The sequence below is a fragment of the Symphalangus syndactylus genome, chromosome 15 (genome assembly GCF_028878055.3).
Source record: "Symphalangus syndactylus isolate Jambi chromosome 15, NHGRI_mSymSyn1-v2.1_pri, whole genome shotgun sequence".
Classification (NCBI taxonomy): Eukaryota; Metazoa; Chordata; class Mammalia; order Primates; family Hylobatidae; genus Symphalangus; species Symphalangus syndactylus.
This window is the reverse complement of record NC_072437.2, coordinates 70,589,413-70,610,328: the sequence shown is the minus strand read 5'-3', so window position 1 is coordinate 70,610,328 and position 20,916 is coordinate 70,589,413. Positions and strand designations below refer to the sequence as shown.

The window sequence follows — 20,916 nt, the reverse complement described above, 5'->3', positions numbered from 1 at the left end:
TCTTTTACTTGTGAATTATTTGTCACTGGCTCATTTTTTTTTGTTACTGTAGCACAAAGCTGTATCATCACAACCTGTAGAGTAAGTCCCACTCCTTATGCATTCATGTGTTCAACAAGCACTTACTGATTGCCTATTATATGCACATAACTGATACTGGTCACGGTTACCTAGTCACATCGTTGTAATTGACTTTTCACATGGGTTACCTTGTCATTTGGAGGGACGATGCACCATGATGGTGCTTGTTACCTAGCAAGAAATTACCTATCTGGATATTAGAGCTAGGTGACATGGCTTATGAAAGACAGTTTTTGAAACTGTGGAAAGTAATTTTTCAGGAGTTTTCAGATTGACATCATAAGTGCTATAAGAGGTTTGCTAAGCCCGCAGTCAGCAAGCCCTGTGACCGGAAAGGACCTTACCCAAGGCAGGTAGAATGCCATCACTAACACTCAGGTGAATCTCCCATGAAGATTAGAAAGATGGCTTACTCTCTATCTGACAGATTGCATACAGCTGCAAAGAGAATGAGTGTATTGGAAGGTAGATCTTAGAAAACACCACAGAGTGATAAAGCTGTGGAAATATAAAGCTAAGTTTAAAAAACATGACTGGTGAATGAGGAGGTCTAAATATATCTTATTGAAGCCCCAGTGGAAGTAACTAGAGAAAATATAGGAAAGACAATGGTTAAAGAAGCAATTGCCAAGAGTTTTCTATAACTGAAGACAAGTTCAATTGAAAACAGACACTGACTCATGAACAGAATAAATTCAAATTTATGAAATGAAATTATTCTGAATCTGGAAAACACTAAAAGTAAAGAAACTTTTAAAAATCCCAATGGAAAAAAAAAGACGTAACACTAAAAAAAGCTTTGTAGATGCTTGTTGAATGAACTGTTGAAAGCAAAGTGGTGGAAATTTGTACCAGAAAAACATTGAAACCAAAAGTGGCATACCAAAGTCAGTATCACACAGATAACTTTAAACTATTATAACTCATTATTTGAGTTTTTAGAATTAAATTTCATTTCTAAAAGGTCTGTTTTGTTCTTTCTCAAACTCATCTTTTCAAAAATCATATGATATTAACTCGTTTTGGGCATTGTCCTTGCATTTATCATCTTTGTGTCTCAGACTATTGATAATGGCCTACCCAAACTAGGCATGACAATAAATGTTGGTTGAAATGAAGAATGTCATTTAGTGACATTTACCTAGTAGACGCTATGTTCGATTCACTATATTATATGCTATGACAAGAATCACATAATGTAGAAGACAGATTATCTGTCCTTAAGGTCATTTTGTTTTAAATAACACACTGGGGGTCATGAATTCAGAAGCATATAAAAGCGGGTATTTACACCAAAACAAGTATAGTGCTTCACATCTGGAGCTCTATCCATTAAAGGATTGAAAACTATACCTGAGAGATGCATTGAAAAGCAATCAAAATTAAATATAACATGGCAAGGCGCGGTGGCTCATACCTATAATCCCAGCACTTTGGGAGGCCGAGGCAGGCAGATCACGAGGTCAGGATATCAAGACCGTCCTGGCAAACATGGTGAAACCCCGTCTCTATTAAAAATACAAAAAATTAGGGACATGGATGAAGCTGGAAACCATCATTCTCAGCAAACTATTGTAAGGACAAAAAACCAAACACCGCACGTTCTCACTCATAGGTGGGAATTGAACAATGAGAACACATGGACACAGGAAGGGGAACATCACACACTGGGGACTGTTGTGGGGTGGGGGCCCCCCCCTGGCCACCCTTCTCCATCCAGTTGCACTCTCGTGGTCTGTCCTTTATAGAAATTCTGGAGCCATTATTTCAGATGATAAGCACTTCGAAATAAATATAGTAGAAGGAAGAGGTTGAGAGTGACTGCGTGTCCAGAGAGGGAGGCTTCTTTGAGGAGATGGCATGTGTGCTGCTACTGAAAGATGAGCAGGACCAGCAGGGGCAGACCAAGTCCAGGACCAAGGTCCTGGAGTGAGAATTAGCCTGGTCTGTTGAAGAGTGTCTACTCTTTGCTTCAGTCTTGTGAGCAAAGGACACAGTGGTAGTAGATGAAGCCAAAGACATCAGCGAAGTCCGGCTCGTATAGGGTCTTGTAGGTGATAGAGGCGTTTGGACATTGTCACTGTGGCGAAAAGCCATCAGAAGCTTTGGAAAAATAGTGTGACAGGAGCTTACTGACATTTTACACATTGACTGCTGGGTGGGGAATGGTTTTCAAAAAGGGAAAGAATGAAAGTGGATTTTTCAGCAGTGTAGTTGTGAGCATTCGGAGTAACCTAAACTAGTGTGGTAGCAATGGAAATGTAGAGCTGTAGACAGATTTCAGATATATATGGAAGGTAGAATTGATAGGACTTGCTGATGTGGGGCTTGAGGGAAGAGAGAACCATCAGGAATACATCTGGTACTTTGGCTCGAGCCACTGGCTCTAATATAAGGAAGACTGGAGGAGTTCAAAGCAATGAGTCAATGAATAATGCCCTTATGAAATCATTAAACATTTAGGGGTTGAATAATGTTGGCTGTCAGTCCTGGATATTTGAAAATATGATGTGATGAATAGCCTCATTGTAGATAATCAGAATATGTGAAAATGCCTATTGTTAAATTGGAAGGAGATTTAAAGATTTGTTTCAGACCATAACTTATTTTTAATAAGGACAACTCCAAATCACCCCTAAAAATAAATGTGTGACTTCTGCACAAAAAATCCCAGAGAAGAGTATTTATATTCTGATTCATCTTTTTACTACATTTACAATCAGGAAAGCCATAATCTCCAATCTTAACTTCATAGCTAAAAAGTACTTCTGTTATTTGTATAAAGGGAAAAATGAATAATTTTTTAAATTTTCTTTTTTTCTTTTTCTTTTTTTGAGATGGAGTCTCACTCTGTCTTCCAGACTGGAGTGCAGTGGCGTGATCTTGGCTCACTGCAACCTCCATCTCCTGGGTTCAAGCGATTCTCCTGCCTCAGTCTCCTGAATAGCTGGGACTACAGGCGCCCGCCACCATGCCTGGCTAATTTTTTGTATTTTTAGGAGAGACGGGGTTTCACCGTGTTAGCCAGGATGGTCTTGATATCCTGACCTCGTGATCTGCCTGCCTCAGCTTCCCAAAGTGCTGAAATTACAGGCGTGAGCCACTGCGCCTGGCTGCGGATTCCTTTTTAAAGATACACATACCAGTTTGATTTTCCTCCCAATTAACCTTTGTAGAACTCGGTAACTTGATTATTTTAGGTTAATGTTTCAATTCCAAGTTTAACCCCGAAGAACTCTGATAGATAGATACAGAGAATTTATTAACATCTGAATTTATTAACATTTGAAAATATGGTCACTAGATTTCAAATGTTTATCATATATAAAATATTTTAAATGGCAGATTAAGTACCTCCCTGTGATAGAAACACAGTGACATGTTTCGAAATAATATTTAATTATCTTTTTAAAAATCATTAATTTTGGAAATCTGTGACTGGGATGAAAAATATGTTTTCAGGCTCATAGTAAGTCAGTATTAATAAACAAGTTGCCTCCCTCATTCCCTCTCTATCTCTTTCTCTCTCCTCTCGTGAACACACCCCGTGGCAGATGGTGGGTGAGCAGTACACTACAGCCACAGAAGGCACCCGCATAGAGAGGCCAGAGAATCAGTATGTCTACAAAATTGGCATTTATGGCTGGAGAAAGCGCTGCCTCTACTTATTTGTTCTTCTTTTACTCATCATCCTCGTTGTGAATTTAGCGCTTACAATTTGGATTCTTAAAGTGATGTGGTTTTCTCCAGTAAGTATCATTATTTTCTGGTAAGCATGTTCTTGTTTTCTTCACTGTATCACTTCGTCTATATTGTATTCATAGGAGTTTCCTTTAATGTAATTAACATTCATTTCTTTGCTGTCTGGCTCTGAATTTCAGGAGCAAAATATATATGTAGCATTTACGTTTTTCCCTTTTCCTTAAACCTCACTACTTCTATAGTGTGTTGGTTTTGTGTGTTTTTGCTGTAATTTTTTTCATTAGTCATCTCGACATAGTGGGAATATTGTAATAGTCTTTAGTTTGTGGTTGATTGAGTCAGGATTATTTGCTGATTATTTAATTCAGTTTGTAAAATTGTATAAATCATTTTCTTAATTTCATTAATTCATAAATATTTAAATGACACTCATTTAAAACCTTTTTTATTTACAGTGGTAATCAAGTTACACTTTCATTTTTTAAAAACCCTATGCTGGCCGGGCGCAGTGGCTCACACCTGTAATCCCAGCACTTTGGGAGGCCGAGGTGGGCGGATCACGAGGTCAGGAGATCGAGACCATCCTGGCTAACACGGTGAAACCCCATCTCTACTAAAAATACAAAAAATTAGCTGGGCATGGTGGCAGGCGCCTGTAGTCCCAGCTACTCGGGAGGCTGAGGCAGGAGAATGGTGTGAACCTGGGAGGCGGAACTTGGAGTGAGCCAAGATTGCGCCACTGCACTCCAGCCTGGGCGACAGCACAAGACTCCGTCTCAAAAAAAAAAAATAAAAAATAAAAATAAATAAATAAATAAAAACCCTATGCTGATATACAGTAAATTCATGTACACACTTCAGCATTCAGCAACAGATTTAGTAACTAAAACATCAATCCTAAGGAATTCATATTCTATTTTAAACATTCTTATGTTTTAAAGACAGCTACATAATTTTGTATTCTTTGATAATATTTTGTGTACTTTTGAAAAAATGCTAAATGTAGAATGTCTTAATTTTACAAGATAGCTACAGTGAGATAAAAATATTGCAGAGAACATCACAGGCAGGTCAGTCTGTTGCTTACATGCATCTGAAGGTGTGATATATGCATAGGCTCTTTCTTTCTTTTCTTTCTTTTCTTTCTTTCTTTCCTTTCTTTCTCTTCTTTCCCTTCTTTCTCCTCTTTCTCTCTTTCTTTCTTTCTTTTTTTTTTTTTTTGAGACAGAGTCTCACTCTGTTGCCCAGGCTGGAGTGCAGTGGCACGATCTTGGCTCACTGTAACCTCCACCTCTGCACAGGCTCTTTCTGAGAACAATGCTTGAAGTCGTTCATTCTGAAGCACCTTCTATTATTCTTCTTCTTCACTTTCTATGCAACTGTTTCTATCCCACTATAGTTCTAGCCAGTAGATACATTATTTATTTTATTGTCATCATAAATAAATATTTATGTTTTTACATATGCAAAGAGGTTAAATACCAATCAAATCAAAATATAGTTTGAAATGGTATTAGCATATTTGATATATTAATATGAATGTAATCAATATAAATATATATTATAAGCTGTTATAAATTACATATATTATAAATAAATATATGAACAATTATATAAATATATTCAAATTAATCCAATTTAAGTTGTGATTTCTTAGTTAAAATTTAGAAAATCACTATTTCTACAGCATCACAATAGTGCTTAGTTCCATTGGACAATGTTACTTCATGAAAGTAGCACAACTAACAGGATGCATGTTTTTGCACATCATATACATTTTAATATCTAAATGTAAAATATTTTAACATTTTTTGGAGACTGAAGCAGTGTTAAAGTCCTCAAATTATAAACTATGGGATTTGCCAGAGACAACTGAATAGAGAGCCCTGCATCAGCCTGCTGTAGGACCGTCAGTTATGCAGAAGGTTAAGAGAGGCAGTGTCCTGGGTAGGAGGCCCATGGAAGGGCCCGGGAGTGACGAGAAGCCACCCACAGCCCAGCACGTGCTGAGCAAGGACAGACTTTATCTAGAATGAATGATGTGCATTATTTATGAACTATGGGTGAATTAATTTTGTAAATGGTTTGACTGTAGAGTGACAATATGTCTACTTTATACTCTTGTCATGTAGCATGTAAAACAACTTTGAGGCATTATAAATTTGGATTAAATTAAGTTGTGCCAGCAGCTGAGTCCATTTCACTGATGGAGAAGGGCTCCCCACGGAGATCAGCATAGCCTTTCCTGCCATCACTGCAGCTGCCCATCCCCTGCCCTTTCTAGTGAGATATGGTCATTGAGCATGGCATTTGCTTCAGTTAGGAACCTGTTGCTAATTGGTAGTGTGTATTCAGGATTCTTTAGTGCTGTCTTTAACAAAATAAGAAAAACTACCACTAACACTTATGGAATCAAAAGGCAAGATATCCAAAGGCACTAACCTACAGAAAAATGCCAGGCCTTAAGTGGAAGATGCTGGTTAGACTTTGGGTCATTATTCTCAACGCGGAATGACATAAATGATGTAATTACCATAGGTGCATGACTTTGATTTCTTACTTTTGTAATTATCCCATATGTTTTGAAACAGTAAACTGTAAATTAATGTATGCTTTAATTCTTACTGATTTGAAAGATTTTAAAATACAAGATTTCTTGTTCTATTTTAAATTTTATTTCAAGAACAATTAACACAAGATCTACTCTCTTAATAGATTTTAATTGTACAATATGATATCATTAACAATAGGTACAATGTTCTACAGCAGCTCTCTAGAACTTACTCATCCTGCTTGATTGAAATGTGAAGTCCATTGTTTAATAGCACCCATTCTCACTTCTTCAGCTTCTGGTAACCACCATTCTACTCTTTGTTCAACGAGTTTGCCTACTGTAGATACCTCATATAAGTGAAAGCATGCAATATTTGTCCTTTTGTGCTTATTTCACTTTGCATAATGTCCTCAAGGTTCATCCACGTTGTCTCACATTGCAGAATTTTTTTCTCGTTTAAGGTTAAATAATATTCTACTGTATGGATATACATTTTCTTTATTCATTTGTTGTCTGTAGACATTTAGGTTTTTTCCACATCTTGATTGACTACTATAAATAGTACTACAATGAACATGAAAGTGCAGATATCTCTTCCAGTTCCTGATTTCCATTCTTTTGGATAAACAACAAACTATCTGAAAAGGAAATTAGGAAAACAATCCCATTTTCAATAACATCAAAAAGAATGTAATATCTAGAAATAAACTTAACTAAGAAGATGTAAGACTTATGCAGTGACAAGTATAAAATAACTGATGAAAAAAAGACACAAACAAATGAGAAGACCTCCCATGTTCATCAGTTGGAAGACTTAGTATTAATAAAATGTACATTCTACCAAAAGTGATCTATAGATGCGGTGCAATTCCCATCAAAATTCCAATGTTATATTTTTTACAGAAATAGAAAACACAATCCAAAAATTCATGTGGAACCACAAAAGACCTGAAACAGCCAAATCAGTCCTGAGAAAGAAGAACAAAGCTAGAGGCATCATGCTTTCTGATTTTGAAATACATTTCAAAGCTATCATAATTTAAACAGTATGGTACTGGCATAAAGAAAGGCATGTAGACCACTGGAATAGAATAGAGATCCCAGAAAAAAACCCATGCATGTGTGATCAACTGGTCTTTGACAAGGGTGCTAAGAATATCAAATTAGGAAAAGATAGTCTGTTCAACAGATGGTGCTGGGAAAACTGGATTTTCACATGCAAAAGAATGAATTTGGACCCTTATCTTAAACCATACATAAAAATGAATGCAAAATGGATTAAAGATTTAAACATAAGGCCTAAAACTGTAAAACTTCTAGAAGAAAACATTTGGGGAAAAGCTTCATGACACTGATCTTGGCAATGATTTCTTGAATATCAAAAGCACAGGCAACCAAAGCAAAAATAGACAAATGGGACTACATTATACTAGAAAGCCTCTCTGCAGCAAAGAAAATAATCAGCAGAGTGAAAAGGCAACCCATGAAATGGGAGAAGATATTTGCAAACTATATATCTGATAATGGGTTAATTTCCAAAATATATAAGGAACTCCTATAACTCAAGAGCAAAAAGACAAATAATCTGATTAAAAATGGAGAAAACATCAGAACAGACATTTCTCCAAAGAAGACATACAATGGCCAAAGTGTTCAGCATCACTAATCATCAGGGAAACGCAAATAAAAACCATGATAAGCTACTACCTCACACCTGTCAAGATGGCTATTATCAAAAAACAAAAGACAACAAATATTAGCGAGGATGTGGTGAAATTGGAACCCTAGTGTACTGTTGATAAGAATGCAAAATGGTGCAGCAACTATGGAAAACAGTATGGAAATTCCTTTACAAATTAAAAATCAAACTTCCTTATGATCTAACAATTCCACTTTTAGGTATTTATCCAAAAGAATGGAAACCAATTTCTTTTTATTATTTTCATATATAAATCAATGTATTTTCTTGAACATTAACATCCCAAAGAAGTAATATGTCTATAAAAGAACTTTTTTGAGCCCTTTGATGCTGAAATGGTAAAGTTAAATAGGGCTTTGAGCATTTGTAGGGATCTGCCTAGTTTTGAACTTGTAACAACTACCATATAATTATTTACCCAAACTCAGTGTAATTGCTTTTCTATCACCCATTCAGTTGTTAGTCAGAATATAGGGAAAACCATAATTTTTCAAATTAACAAAGTTTGGCATGGCTTTCTCTGCTCAGATCCTCAACAGTGTAGCAATGGCATCTTTAATATTTTACATGTACTGTCATTGCAACACCTCATCATGCTTTAATGTTTCACTGTAGAAAACAGTATAACTACAAATGATATATTCAACAATGCCCGGGTAGGAGAGAAAGCCTACATTAGGAGAGAAAGCCAGTAAAACATCACAAGATGAACACATAAGAACACCAAAGAATATTAAAAATTTAAAAGAGAGAGAGAAGACAAGAGCAAAATGTTGACAAGAGAATTAATCTGAATTCAGATAAGGCTGAGCCTGGTTTTATCTGCCCAGCTGGGGTTAGAAAGAACCCAAATTACTAGTATCTCACAAATCCAGTCCTACTCTTAGAATTAAAATTTGATGTAAGAGAAATTTTCACAATTTCCAGGAAAGACATCTGTTGAATATAAAGTAATATTTAGGACATTGTAACAACTGATGCTGAGTATAAAGATTCTAAAATATTCCCTGTTAGCCATCATAATAGTTAAATCAGTCAGGAACATGGTTATTAAATCAGTGTAGTAGAGTACCTTATTATGCTTTTTCCGTATTATATTTTCATTCTATAAAAATAATATGCAATATTAGTTTAGTTATAGTGTTTGTGAGTATAGAATAATATACATGGGTCATATCTGTATGTTAAAACAAGACATCTTTAATTTTTAATGATATTGATTTTTTAGAAGACCTTTAGAGTTATCAACCTTTGTTTGCATATAAAATATTTTAGTGCATTAGTGAATGTAACTGTAGGTTATCATGAGGGCAAGATGAATGATTCTAAGCTAACTATATTAACTGTAGTACTTAAATCTTGGGGGCACTTTTATTTGGGAAAAAAAGATGTAAGTGATCAAGGAAGAATCATAATACTAAATGTTATCATTAAGCTTATAATTCTATAAAATACTTCGTTGATAAGTATTGTTTGTTTTCATTTATTATGGTAATAAGTAACATTGCCCTTTTTAGGAGGTCAGGAAACCCTGGTAGATTTATCCTTAACAGGGATTTAAAATTAATTCATTTTGGAAACTAGCAATTAGGAATTCTCCATTAAGGACTTTCCCATTAAGAATCTTTCATTTAGCAAGAAAGTAAACCCTTGCTAGACAGCCTTTGTAGATATTTCCTTAGATAAATGTTTTGTCATTAAACCATTGGTGATTATTCATAGGAAGCTGGGAAAATCTTATTAGATGGCATCTTAATGACATTTATTTCAGCCTTATATTAATATAATAATTTGAAAAGGATTTTTAAAACTTAGGAAAGAATGCAGATATGCAAGTGACCACAGGCTGTCTGTGAATGCACACTGGTCATGGAGGGTTATTAAAATATCACCCTTGTAGTGGTGTTTTCTGAAATCCCATTTGCATTTTATAGACTCTCAACACTATAAAATAGGCTTTGTGTTAGACGATTTTGCCCAGCTGTAGGTTGATGTAAGGGTTCTGAGCATATTTAAGATGGGCTAAACCAAGCTATGCATTAGATGGGTGAGGTGTATTAAATGCATTTTCAACTCTCTTCATAAATCAAAAAGCATCTATATTGTTTAAACTGCTGTGTTGTGTCATTAAGCAGTTAGTGATCATTCATTGGAAATTTGTTACACAGCAATAGAAAAGTAGTACAATGTTACTACACCGTGTGAAGTGTTTAATTTCTCTTTTGCTGGATATTGACAAAACAAAGAGAAAAACTCTAAAATTACCTAAATAAACTTACCTGATGACCCATACTCTTGACCATTTATTAACAGAGAAATGGTTAGCTTTTAATCTTTTATTACTGGATATTGATATATATTTTAAATAACTAGGGAAGCAGCAATAAGATAACATTTAGCCTAATCTAATCATGTATGTTTTAACCACTTACTGGGAAATTATTTGTTTATGAAGTAAATTATTCTTTTTTGAAATATTTTGAAATGAAATTTTTTTCATTTTAATAGCAAAAATGTTCTTTGATGCATTAATGTAAGTGATCATTTTAGCTCATCATAATTGAGGAAATCAGTGTATATATTGATGTAGTATTTATTATGAAAAAACTTTGTTTAAAAGACTGTCTTTTTTATTTTCGTGACTTATCATTTAGTATATAATAGATTTCACAGCTGGGCACGGTGGCTCATTCCTATAATCCCAGCACTTTGGGAGGCTGAGGTGGGCAGATCACGAGGTCAGGTGATCAAGACCATCCTGGTTAACAAGGTGAAACCCTGTCTCTACTAAAAATACAAAACATTAGCTGGGGGTGGTGGTGGGCACCTGTAGTCCCAGCTACTCGGGAGGCTGAAGCAGGAGAATGCCGTGAACCCGGGAGGTGGAGCTTGCAGTGAGCCGAGATCATGCCACTGCACTCCAGCCTGGGCGACAGAGCGAGACCCTGTCCCAAAAAATAAAAAATAAAAAGATTTCACAATCCATTCATGCCTACTAACTCAGTTTATCCTCATAATGATCCCATGAGTTTGAGATTGACAGGCATCAGCTTTATGTATCATTATTTCAGTGATTTCAAAGCTAAGTGTATCTTAGCAGATATCAGGATCCATGAAGATCAGGAAAACCAACTCAGAAGGTGGTATGATGAAGGCAGTACACAGACCTGTTGTCCTTGAACCATGTCCGAAAAAAGTCCTTCTAGGGTTTTATGGGACCCAATAAATAGAAATTTTTCCCCATCCAAATTCAAACCGAACTGAAAGGAACAAAAAGAAATCTGGTAGGGATAGTTTAAAATACCATCTGTATTACTGATAAAAAGCTGATTGGAGGGTACTGGCTTGGATTTGGCCAAACGTCTTGCACCCCAGAATTAGAAAGATGACCCATCAAGTCACAGGCAGCATGGAAAATTCCTGATGCCTGCTGCGAGGCAAGGACTTGATATTGTGACATTCTTCTGGTGGGATTTCCTATACCCACAGCAGACCAGAAATCCATGGGTAAGTAGATCGCTGGGGAAGGAGGAGAGGAGCCAGAAGCCTGTGCTTCTCCTAAATCTCCAGCCACACACATCACTCTCCTGCAGTGCAGAGAAGGGCAGAGTGTTTCTCTCACGAAAGGTCCCTCCTACATCCACCACTTAAGTGATCTCATGTTGATTTTTTAGTCTGCCCTTGTGAGGATATAAGTCAGAAACCAGAGAGAGGGGGCAGAAAAGTGGAGAGGAAAGCTTGACCCCCCCTTTCACCATAGAGACCAAGTGATTAATCATTATTCCCACTTACCTGCACATCACTTCTGGCTGTTTCAAAGTTCTGACTGTGGGAATTGGGAAGACTAAATGCCTTCACTGTATTTATCTGATTTTACTTATTATTGAAAATCCATGAGTGGATCCATTCCTATTGCACTGAAAAACAAAAGAAACACCAGCTTCTTGACCGCAGGCTGGGCACAGTTAACCTCTGCAGTCTTGCTCTAAACTGCCCTCCTGTTGCTCATTTGCTTTCAATCCTGCAGACAGTTCTCTCTTGCTTCAGTGTTTTGGTATATGCTCTTCTCTCTATCTAGAGCATCCACTCCAACCCAGGCACACACACATAGTCACATTATGGTTTGGATCTGTGTCCCCACCCAATCTCATGTTGAATTGTAATACCTAGTGTTGAGGTGCAGCCTGGTGGGAGGTGATTGGATCATGGGGGCAGGTCCTTCATGAATGGTTTAGCACCATCTCCTTGGTGCTGTTGTCCTGACAGTTATCGTGAGATCTGGTTTGAGTGTGTAGCATCTCCCCTCTCTCTCTTGCTCCTGCTTCTGCCATGTAAGACGTGCTTGCTAAGGCTTTGCCTTCCACCATGATTATAAGTTTCCTGAGGCCTCCCCAGTAGCCAAGCAGAAACCACTATGCTTCCTGTACAGCCTGTTGAACCATGAGCCAGTTAAACCTCTTTGTGATTTACCCAGTCTTTGGCATTTCACTGTAGCAATGTGAGAATGGACTAATACAGGGTCTCAGCTCAAAATGATACTTTCTTGCTGAGGTTATCTTGATCACCCCTGGTCTAAGACAGGATCCTCCTACATTCTCTTTTGTAGGACTCGGACTTATTTTTCCACAGCATAGCACACCACAATTTTTGTTCATATATCTTTTTTTTTCTGGTTGTTAAATGTCTGCTAACCCCGTAAGATCATGTCAGTTGAGCCTGGTAGCATAAAACTGATGCTCTGTAAGTATTTCTTGAGTTGATAAATAAGAGATTAAATGACCAAGGGATGTATTCTTTTTATTTTAATATAGTTGTTGTTATATGATTTTAGCAAATGAGTATAGAAAGAGGCAAAGTAACCTAGAAAAAGCACAGATGCTTAAAAATTAGTAGAAGAATAACTGAATCCCTCAAAGGCAAATTAGACAGGATGTGAACGCATGGGCATTATATGAGGGAGTGAGAAGAGAGGCTCCAGTTACTTGGGAAGGCTCTTAGAAATGGATACTGCTAAGCTGCTTCCCAAGAGAGGCTGGTGGATTGGGTCTGGGGAGGGGCCCCAGCTAAGTCCGTGTTGCAGAGCAGGTTTGGTTTGCAGACACTGCAAACTTTAGGGTCATCTAAAGTTTAAATTACACTCAGGGAATACAGCATGAGTAGCAGGAGTCCTTGACTCGGATTTCACATTCTTTCCCATATTATCTCCTTCGTAATGTTTTTTGCTGACAGTGTTGATGTGGTATAGATAGAGGCATTCCATTTCTTAACTGGTGAAACGGAAGCAAAAGAAGGAGTATGCCTGAATGAAATCATACAAACAACATGTGGAAACTTTCTGTAAGGAGCTGTCGGTTTTTTTTGTTTTTTTTTTTTGAGACAGAGTCTTGCTCTGTCGCCCAGGCTGGAGTGCAGTGGCACAGTCTCGGCTCACTGCAAGCTCTGCCTCCCAGGTTCACGCCATTCTCCTGCCTCAGCCTCTCCGAGTAGCTGGGACTACAGGCGCCCGCCACCAAGCCCGGCTAATTTTTTGTATTTTTAGTAGAGATGGGGTTTCACTGTGGTCTCGATCTCCTGACCTCGTGATCCGCCCACCTCGGCCTCCCAAAGTGCTGGGATTACAAGCGTGAGCCACCATGCCCAGCCGGAGCTGTCAGTTTTATTACCCATATCTCTGCAGTGGTCTCACTGGCAAAGTACCCATATCTCTGCAGTGGTTTCACTGGCAAATAATTAGGATTGCAATTTATAGGATTAATTAATTTAAGAAGAGACAACAGGTGGGGCATGGTGACTCATGCCTGTAATACCAGCTCTTTGGGAGGACAAGGCAGGCAGATCACTTGAGGCCAGGAATTCAGACCAGCCTGGCCTACATGGCAAAACCCCATCTCTACTAAAAATATAAAAATTAGCTGGGCATGGTGGCACGTGCCTGTAATCTCAGCTACTTGGGTGGCTGAGGCAGGAGAATCACTTGAACCGAGAAAGTGGGGGTTGCAGTGAGCCCAGATGGTGCCACAGCACTCCAGCCTGGGTGACAGAGTGAGACTCCGTTTCAAAAATAAATAAGATGACAATGTAAACTACTAAAATTATATTGTATCTGTCCTTGATCATTTACTGAACTTAAAGAGATCAAATTTATCCAAAACCAAAATAACTTCTACTAAAATGCTTTCTGGGAGCGTGTTATGAACACACTTTACAAATATATTTTATAAATAACGTTTTATCAGATTGGACAGATTCTATTTTTTTTAAATCTTACGGTGATAGTTATTTGAACAAAAGACTGTCTGTCATATTTTTAGTGACTAGTGCTATAGTGTACCTTAAGATATCTTTGTTTACCATCCCACTTTGCTGGCCTTCATCATTGAGAGGCTGGCAGGTGCCCCTAAGGCAGCTGCATGCAGCCACCTGCAGGCTACCGAGGCTCAGCGTAGAAGTGGTTTTGCTCTGCTTCCTGGGGCTGGCTCCTGTGTGCTTCCTAAGGAAGGGCAGTGTGGCCTCAGCTGCAGGAAGGCCTCTAACAAACTTGGCCATGAAAGGAACTCTCTGAAACTGACCCAGTTGTTCCATAGATAGTTTTTTGGATAAACAGAAATTGACCCTTCTGGTCTTAAAGCTTGAAACTTACATTTGTTTTATCTGAGTTCCTTTCTCAGGAAAGGGCATTCGGACCTCTCAAAGTATCAAAGAACTGAAACTTACCAAGTCACCACATCCAGAAAATAAAATGCCTGATCCCACGTTCATCATGGTTGCTTCCTTGTCCCACCCTAGTTCCTGTTTTCCTACACATTGTTAAATTTCTTCCCTGCTATAAAAAACCCTAGTTTTAGTTGATCAGAGAGATTAATTTGAGACTGAGCGCCCATCTCCCGGGCTGCAGCACCCAATTAAAGCCTTCTTCCTTGTCACTTCAGTCATTGGCTTTCTGTGCAGCAAACAGCAGGACCTAGACCAAACCCCTGCTGTTTCAGTAACATCTCCCCAGGGAAAGCAACCTGTAGGAAGGAAGAGCAGTGCAGTATTATCTGGCACATAAAGCAAGGAAGAGACATCAACTTCTTTGCTCTGCCTATTTGACATTCTTGGTGGCTCCATTTAGAAACATTTTACCACTGGTCTTCCAACTGCCTTTCTCTGCACTGTGCTGGTGGCAGAGATGTGTCTGGTGCCCAGACCAACCCTATCCCCTGCTGTTCTCCTCCATCCTTGCCTTAATGATGCCCAGCTCACACTGCCATTTGATTTTCAGCAGTGTGATATTGATGCCTTAAACCACCTCCATCTCCATCCCATTTATTTTTCAAATGAGTGGAACTATGATTAAAAGAAAAATATGGCACTGTAGCATTTTTAACCAGTACCCTGGCATTTTCTCCAATTATTTATGTCTTTCTAAAAGGTATTGTATTATATCAGTGCTTTCCAGTCCAAAAATCAAATTGAAATTTTTGACTTATATGCTACTTGTAATAGAGTAGGATTGAAGCAGAGGTCACAGACAGTAGGAACATGTACTAACTTAATGGCATTTTCTTTCTTAGAAGACAAGATATTATTAAGACTGAGTTTGGAGGAGGAAGATAAACCTAGAGCTATTCCAAGTACAGAGGAATTTGATTATCATGGATATCAGTGATACAAACCCCATTATTATCGGTGTCTAAAGATACAAATAGCACTATAGTTTTAATTTTTATCCCAGGGATATGCCTTCAATTTTCTCTTTTATTATAATTTTTATGAGTGATTTAACCATATTACAGCAACTGGGAAATAAAGAAAGCAACAGCACACCTGGTCTCCTAAGCTACAGGCTCTTGCTGCAAGGAGGGACGTTCATCAGCCTGAACTGGAACTACGGCTCACTTTCCTGTCACAGGGAATATTATTATAACAAAATTAATGGGCTCCAGATGCAGATCTATTCACCTTCTTCCCATTTCTATCAATAATATGACACTGTTAATGTCTTCTGGTAACATAGTTTTTTTCTCACAAATGCTAATAAAGATAATATCTTGAAATTACAAACCAACTAATCTTATTTACTTGATTAGGTTTTATTTAGAAAAGCCTACTTTGAGACACTGTAAAAATAGTGAAGAGAATATTAGCTTAGGATTCAGACTGGGTAAGGGTCTCGGTTTTAATTAGGATTATGTTCAATCTGTGATTCTCCGATAGCACACACACACTCATAGAACAAGAACCATTAGTGATTACTTATGTTAATTAAATGCTCAGTTTAAGCCTGGCACAAAATTATGAAATCCTTTGGGGAAAGTTATTCTTTATTTCTATTTTTAGTATAACATGAAAAAGTACCTGCTATCCTGTTAAACTTCTCATTATAAAAATAATGTGAAAAGTTAACACTCAGACAAAAACCACCACCCCATTGGTACAATATGGAAGTAGGGATCCCAGCATGGATGATTTAGTAGGTGTTAATAGAGTAAGCTGAGAGTTAAAAAAAAAAAAAAAAAAAAAAAACTAAAACAAAGACATATTTTGTGGATAGTCACCATCATCATATAGCAATAAGATTTGGCTACACATAACGGCCAAATGTGGAAGACAGACCAATTTCAGATGTTCAGTAGCTTGCAAGACTATGTGCACAAAATGTGAAATAACAGAATTTCAAAGATGACAGTACTCAGAAAACGATATGTGTAAAAGAGGATAATTATCTACCTTTTCTTAGCAATGAAGCATATTAGAATCTTGAACATGTTTCTCCAAAATAATCTCTCCATGACAGAATTATCATCGACATTCTACTAAATACCTAAAACTCTCTCAAGATGCACCCTTCCAGCTTGACCTAGTGCAAATCTCACGTCTTCTGAGGGGCATTCTCCAAATTCTCCAATACTCTTTATTCAAGTCCCATTCAGAACCCCTGAATTTGTCTATATTACAGGTGTATCTATTTATGTCAGAGAAATTCAGGGGCCAATAGAACACTATACTTTTTTGAATCCTCAGCCATATCATAGTGCCATACATATAATTTGGTACCCAATAAATATTTTATGATTCAAAAAAATGTGTAAATATGAAAGATAACTTTCATAGGTGTATGTGTTTATGAAGTTAGCAATGAGCAAGAAGGAATGACACAAATTTATTACTAGATTGATAACAAAAAAATTACTGAAGGGTTTGCAGACAGGTTGATGGATCCAATATAACTGTAAAAATTTATTAGTCTATTATTTTGTTAACAGAATATGATATTTAATGGACCATGATATTCCCTCACAAGTTTTTCCATCTCTTTGCAAATGCACTTGAGTAAACTGTTGTATGAAATATGTATGGTCTTAAAGTTGTTGCTTTCCAAAATTTGCTGAGAGGTATATATACCTTGTTGTCTAACATTGACTTTTCTTTGTATGTAAAATGTCCAGGTTAGTAGCAAAAGCATCAGTACAGTTGATGATACAACTGTAATATAGTTCTCAGTTGTTAATTGCATAAAATGATGTGGACTAATTGATTCATTGTACACTTATGCCGGTCATCCTGACACTCTTAATTTAATCTCAAAGTATATTCTGTTTGATCATATAGTCTGGGTTCCACCACACTGTTCATAATATATTGAGAAGCACATTCAGCTGTGTGGAAATCTGTTTTTAATTCCTGGGTAGTCATAAATGACAATTATAATGATGAGCATGATGATAATGATGATGATAACCTTTGTGTGGTGTGTTAGAATGTGGGAAGTACCACCACTCCGGGTATATAAATGCTCTTTACAACGCCTCCTTTTCCAAATTAAGAGACTACTGTTCCAAATATTTCATATGAGGAGAGGTTCTAATTTGATTTTTATCCTCAAATAGTTTCCTGAACACAGTTTATTGAATAACTGTATGTTTCCTATTAGTTATTATGCATTTGTTATCATACTATAAGCTCTTATGAATAGAGACTATTTCAGAGCTACATGTTGTATCTACCTTTCTGTTGTCTCTTTTGCTAGTGTTTTAGAACCCAACATTTCCAATTATAATAAATTTATTATTGTTTTCATATATATATGCCAGTCCCCCTGATTATTTTTTGCCTTTACAGTCTATTATGAAAATTTTCAAATGCATATTTTTTATTATACTTTAGGTTTTAGGGTACATGTGCACAATGTGCAGGTTTGTTACATATGTATCCATGTGCCATGTTGATTTCCTGCACCCATTAACTCGTCATTTAGCATTAGGTATATCTCCTAATGCTGTCCCTCCCCCCTCCCCCAACCCCACAACAGTCCCCGGAGTGTGATGTTCCCCTTCCTGTGTCCAAATGCATATTTTAAAAATACAAATTCTTCATGAAGTTGTGTGTCATCCTTATAAGGCGCCAGGTCAATCTTTTCTGATTTTCCAGTTGTATCATCTGTACTGCTAAATGAACATACCATCTGAGAATTCCTGAGTCTTTTCTGTCCCGTGATTCTCTTCTTGTGTCTGGAGTTGTTCTCCTGTCGTAGCTCCTCTCCTGCATCTTTTAATCAGCTCTACTTTACAAGACATGAAAGTAGGCTTGTCTATTTTTATTATTTTTACTAGCATCCAGTATACTGCTACCATGTAATAGTACTCAACAAATACAGGTACACTTCAACTGAAATGTCAGAAATTAAATACTTTTACTGAGATCACACAACCAGAAAATGAGAGTTAGGATTTATATCCATTCCATTTGATTCAAAAATCAACCCTACTCAATGGCACTATATGAGATGTCATAAATGGTGGTAGTGAGAATAAGTAGCTGATGAGTATACTTCCCTAACATGATAAAAAATATTTACAACAAACCAGCAGCCAAGAACATACTACCAAAGCCCACAGGCATTCCCACTGAAGCCAAGAACAAGAAAAGTTTGTCTGATACCACTACTGTAATTTGGCATTTTTCTGAAAGTTTGACAAATGCAACAACAGAGTTAGTTAAATAAGGAATAGAAGTAGATTAATAGAAGATGATTTGAGAAAAAACTTGCAAGTAATTTTAGTGTTACCTTATGAGACTCGAAGAATTAAAGGAAAACTATTGAAACAAAAAGTTTATAATACATGTATTTAGTAAGAAAAGGTGTTAGTGTTCATTATACGTCTATATTTTAGTCTCAACTAGCTAGAAAATGGGCTAGAAGAAAAATCACATCATGTTGGAAGATATATGTAAGTTCTTTATAAAACTACAATAATTCAAACCTTATGGCATATAAACAGCAAATATACCACTGGAACATAAAGAGACTTCAGAAAGAGTTGGTGGGGATATAAACTGGTACATTCAGTAGAGTTACAATTTGTTCACTTTTCTGAAGATGTTATGCTTCACTAAAATAAATGTAAAATAAATGTAACGCTAAAATTATTTAACTTGTTTATTAAGGTAGTAATGATAAATATTAAATTCATAAACTTAAAAAATAAAATTTGTTGGGAAAGGGTAGTAAACTCAACATATTGTTAATTTAAAAATCAATATCAGAGAGTGACCAATATTTCTGCACACACTCAAATTTAACTGCTGATTGAATAGAGATTGGACATGCTATACTTACTTGTGTTCATTTCCTCCCATGACAGGTATTGTGCTGCTTTTATTATATTAATACAAATAGACCAAGGCATTTGAATGATGGCTGATAGGGACAACCTTACTTTGTTGAAATAAGTATATCCATTTGAGTCTAGGAAAAACTCAGGAAAATTACTGTTTTTTGATATTGAGAATTCTATGGTGGGAAAATTATAAGCCGAAATAACAATATAAATATATACATTATTTAGTATAAATATGTATTATTTTGGCTCATAATTTTCCCACCATTAGAATTCTCAATACCAAAAAGCATAGGTTTTTTTTAACAAATACTACATATATAATATTTATATGCTATATATTTTTTATGGGTTTTTTTTTTGTTGTTGAGATGGAGTCTTGATCTGTAGCCCAGGCTGGAGTGCAGTGATGCGATCTCAGCTCACTGCAAGCTCTGCCTCCTGGGTTCATGCCATTCTCCTGCCTCAGCCTCCCAAGTAGCTGGGACCACAGGCGCCCGCCCCCATGCCTGGCTAACTTTTTGTATTTTTAGTAAAGATGGGGTTTCATCGTGTTAGCCAGGATGGTCTCGATCTCCTGACCTTGTGATCTGCCCGCCTCGGCCTCCCAAAGTGCTGGGATTACAGGCGTGAGCCACCGCATCCGGCCATTGGTTTTTTATTAGCATTTTATCCTAAATGATTTGGGATCATTTCTAGAATTACTTTTAATGTCTAAACAGAGGTATTCATATTTATCAGGAAACAAGTTTTCCAGCAAGTGGGATTTCAGGGGATTTTGTTTACTTATAGCTGCAGTAGTATTAAAGGAATTTTTCTTCCTCTAGAAGAGGAGAATATTTTTTAGGTTTATTTTATTTTGCATAGCAGGGTGACTACAGTAATAACATATTGTATATTTTAAAATAGCTGAGAGGATTTTAAATGTTCTCAGAACAAAGAAATGATAAATATTTTAGATAATGGATATGTTCATTAATCTGATTTGATCATTTTATAATGTATACATGATGTATCACCATATCCCTTTAAACCCCATAAACATACACAATTATTATTTTTTTTTTTTTGAGACGGAGTCTGGCTCTGTCTGATAACTAACTTTTACTGAAACTAGGTTTACATTTCTTTTCTTTTTTTTTCTTTTTTTTTTTTTTTTTGAGACGAAGTCTCGCTCTGTCGCCCAGGCTGGAGTGCAGTAGCGCCGTCTCGGCTCACTGCAAGCTCCGCCTCCTGGGTTCACGCCATTCTCCTGCCTCAGCCTCCCAAGTAGTGGG

At 36.8% G+C, this 20,916-nt stretch overlaps 1 protein-coding gene and 1 long non-coding RNA gene across 10 annotated transcripts in view; both read left to right on the top strand.

Annotated features, from left to right (window-relative positions):
- The window catches only part of SGCG (sarcoglycan gamma), a 175,190-nt gene that overhangs the window by 46,762 nt on the left and 107,512 nt on the right, over positions 1 to 20,916 (top strand). For all 9 annotated transcript variants that reach the window (XM_063618841.1, XM_055244028.2, XM_063618842.1 and 6 more), the window contains one exon: positions 3,636 to 3,830. In XM_063618841.1, the coding sequence (XP_063474911.1) occupies positions 3,636 to 3,830 (195 nt within the window). The remainder of the gene's footprint in view (positions 1 to 3,635; positions 3,831 to 20,916) is intronic.
- LOC134732615 (uncharacterized) lies at positions 10,717 to 16,082 on the top strand. Its single transcript, XR_010115942.1, has 2 exons — positions 10,717 to 10,806; positions 15,815 to 16,082. It is a non-coding gene; the product is annotated as an uncharacterized lncRNA (long non-coding RNA).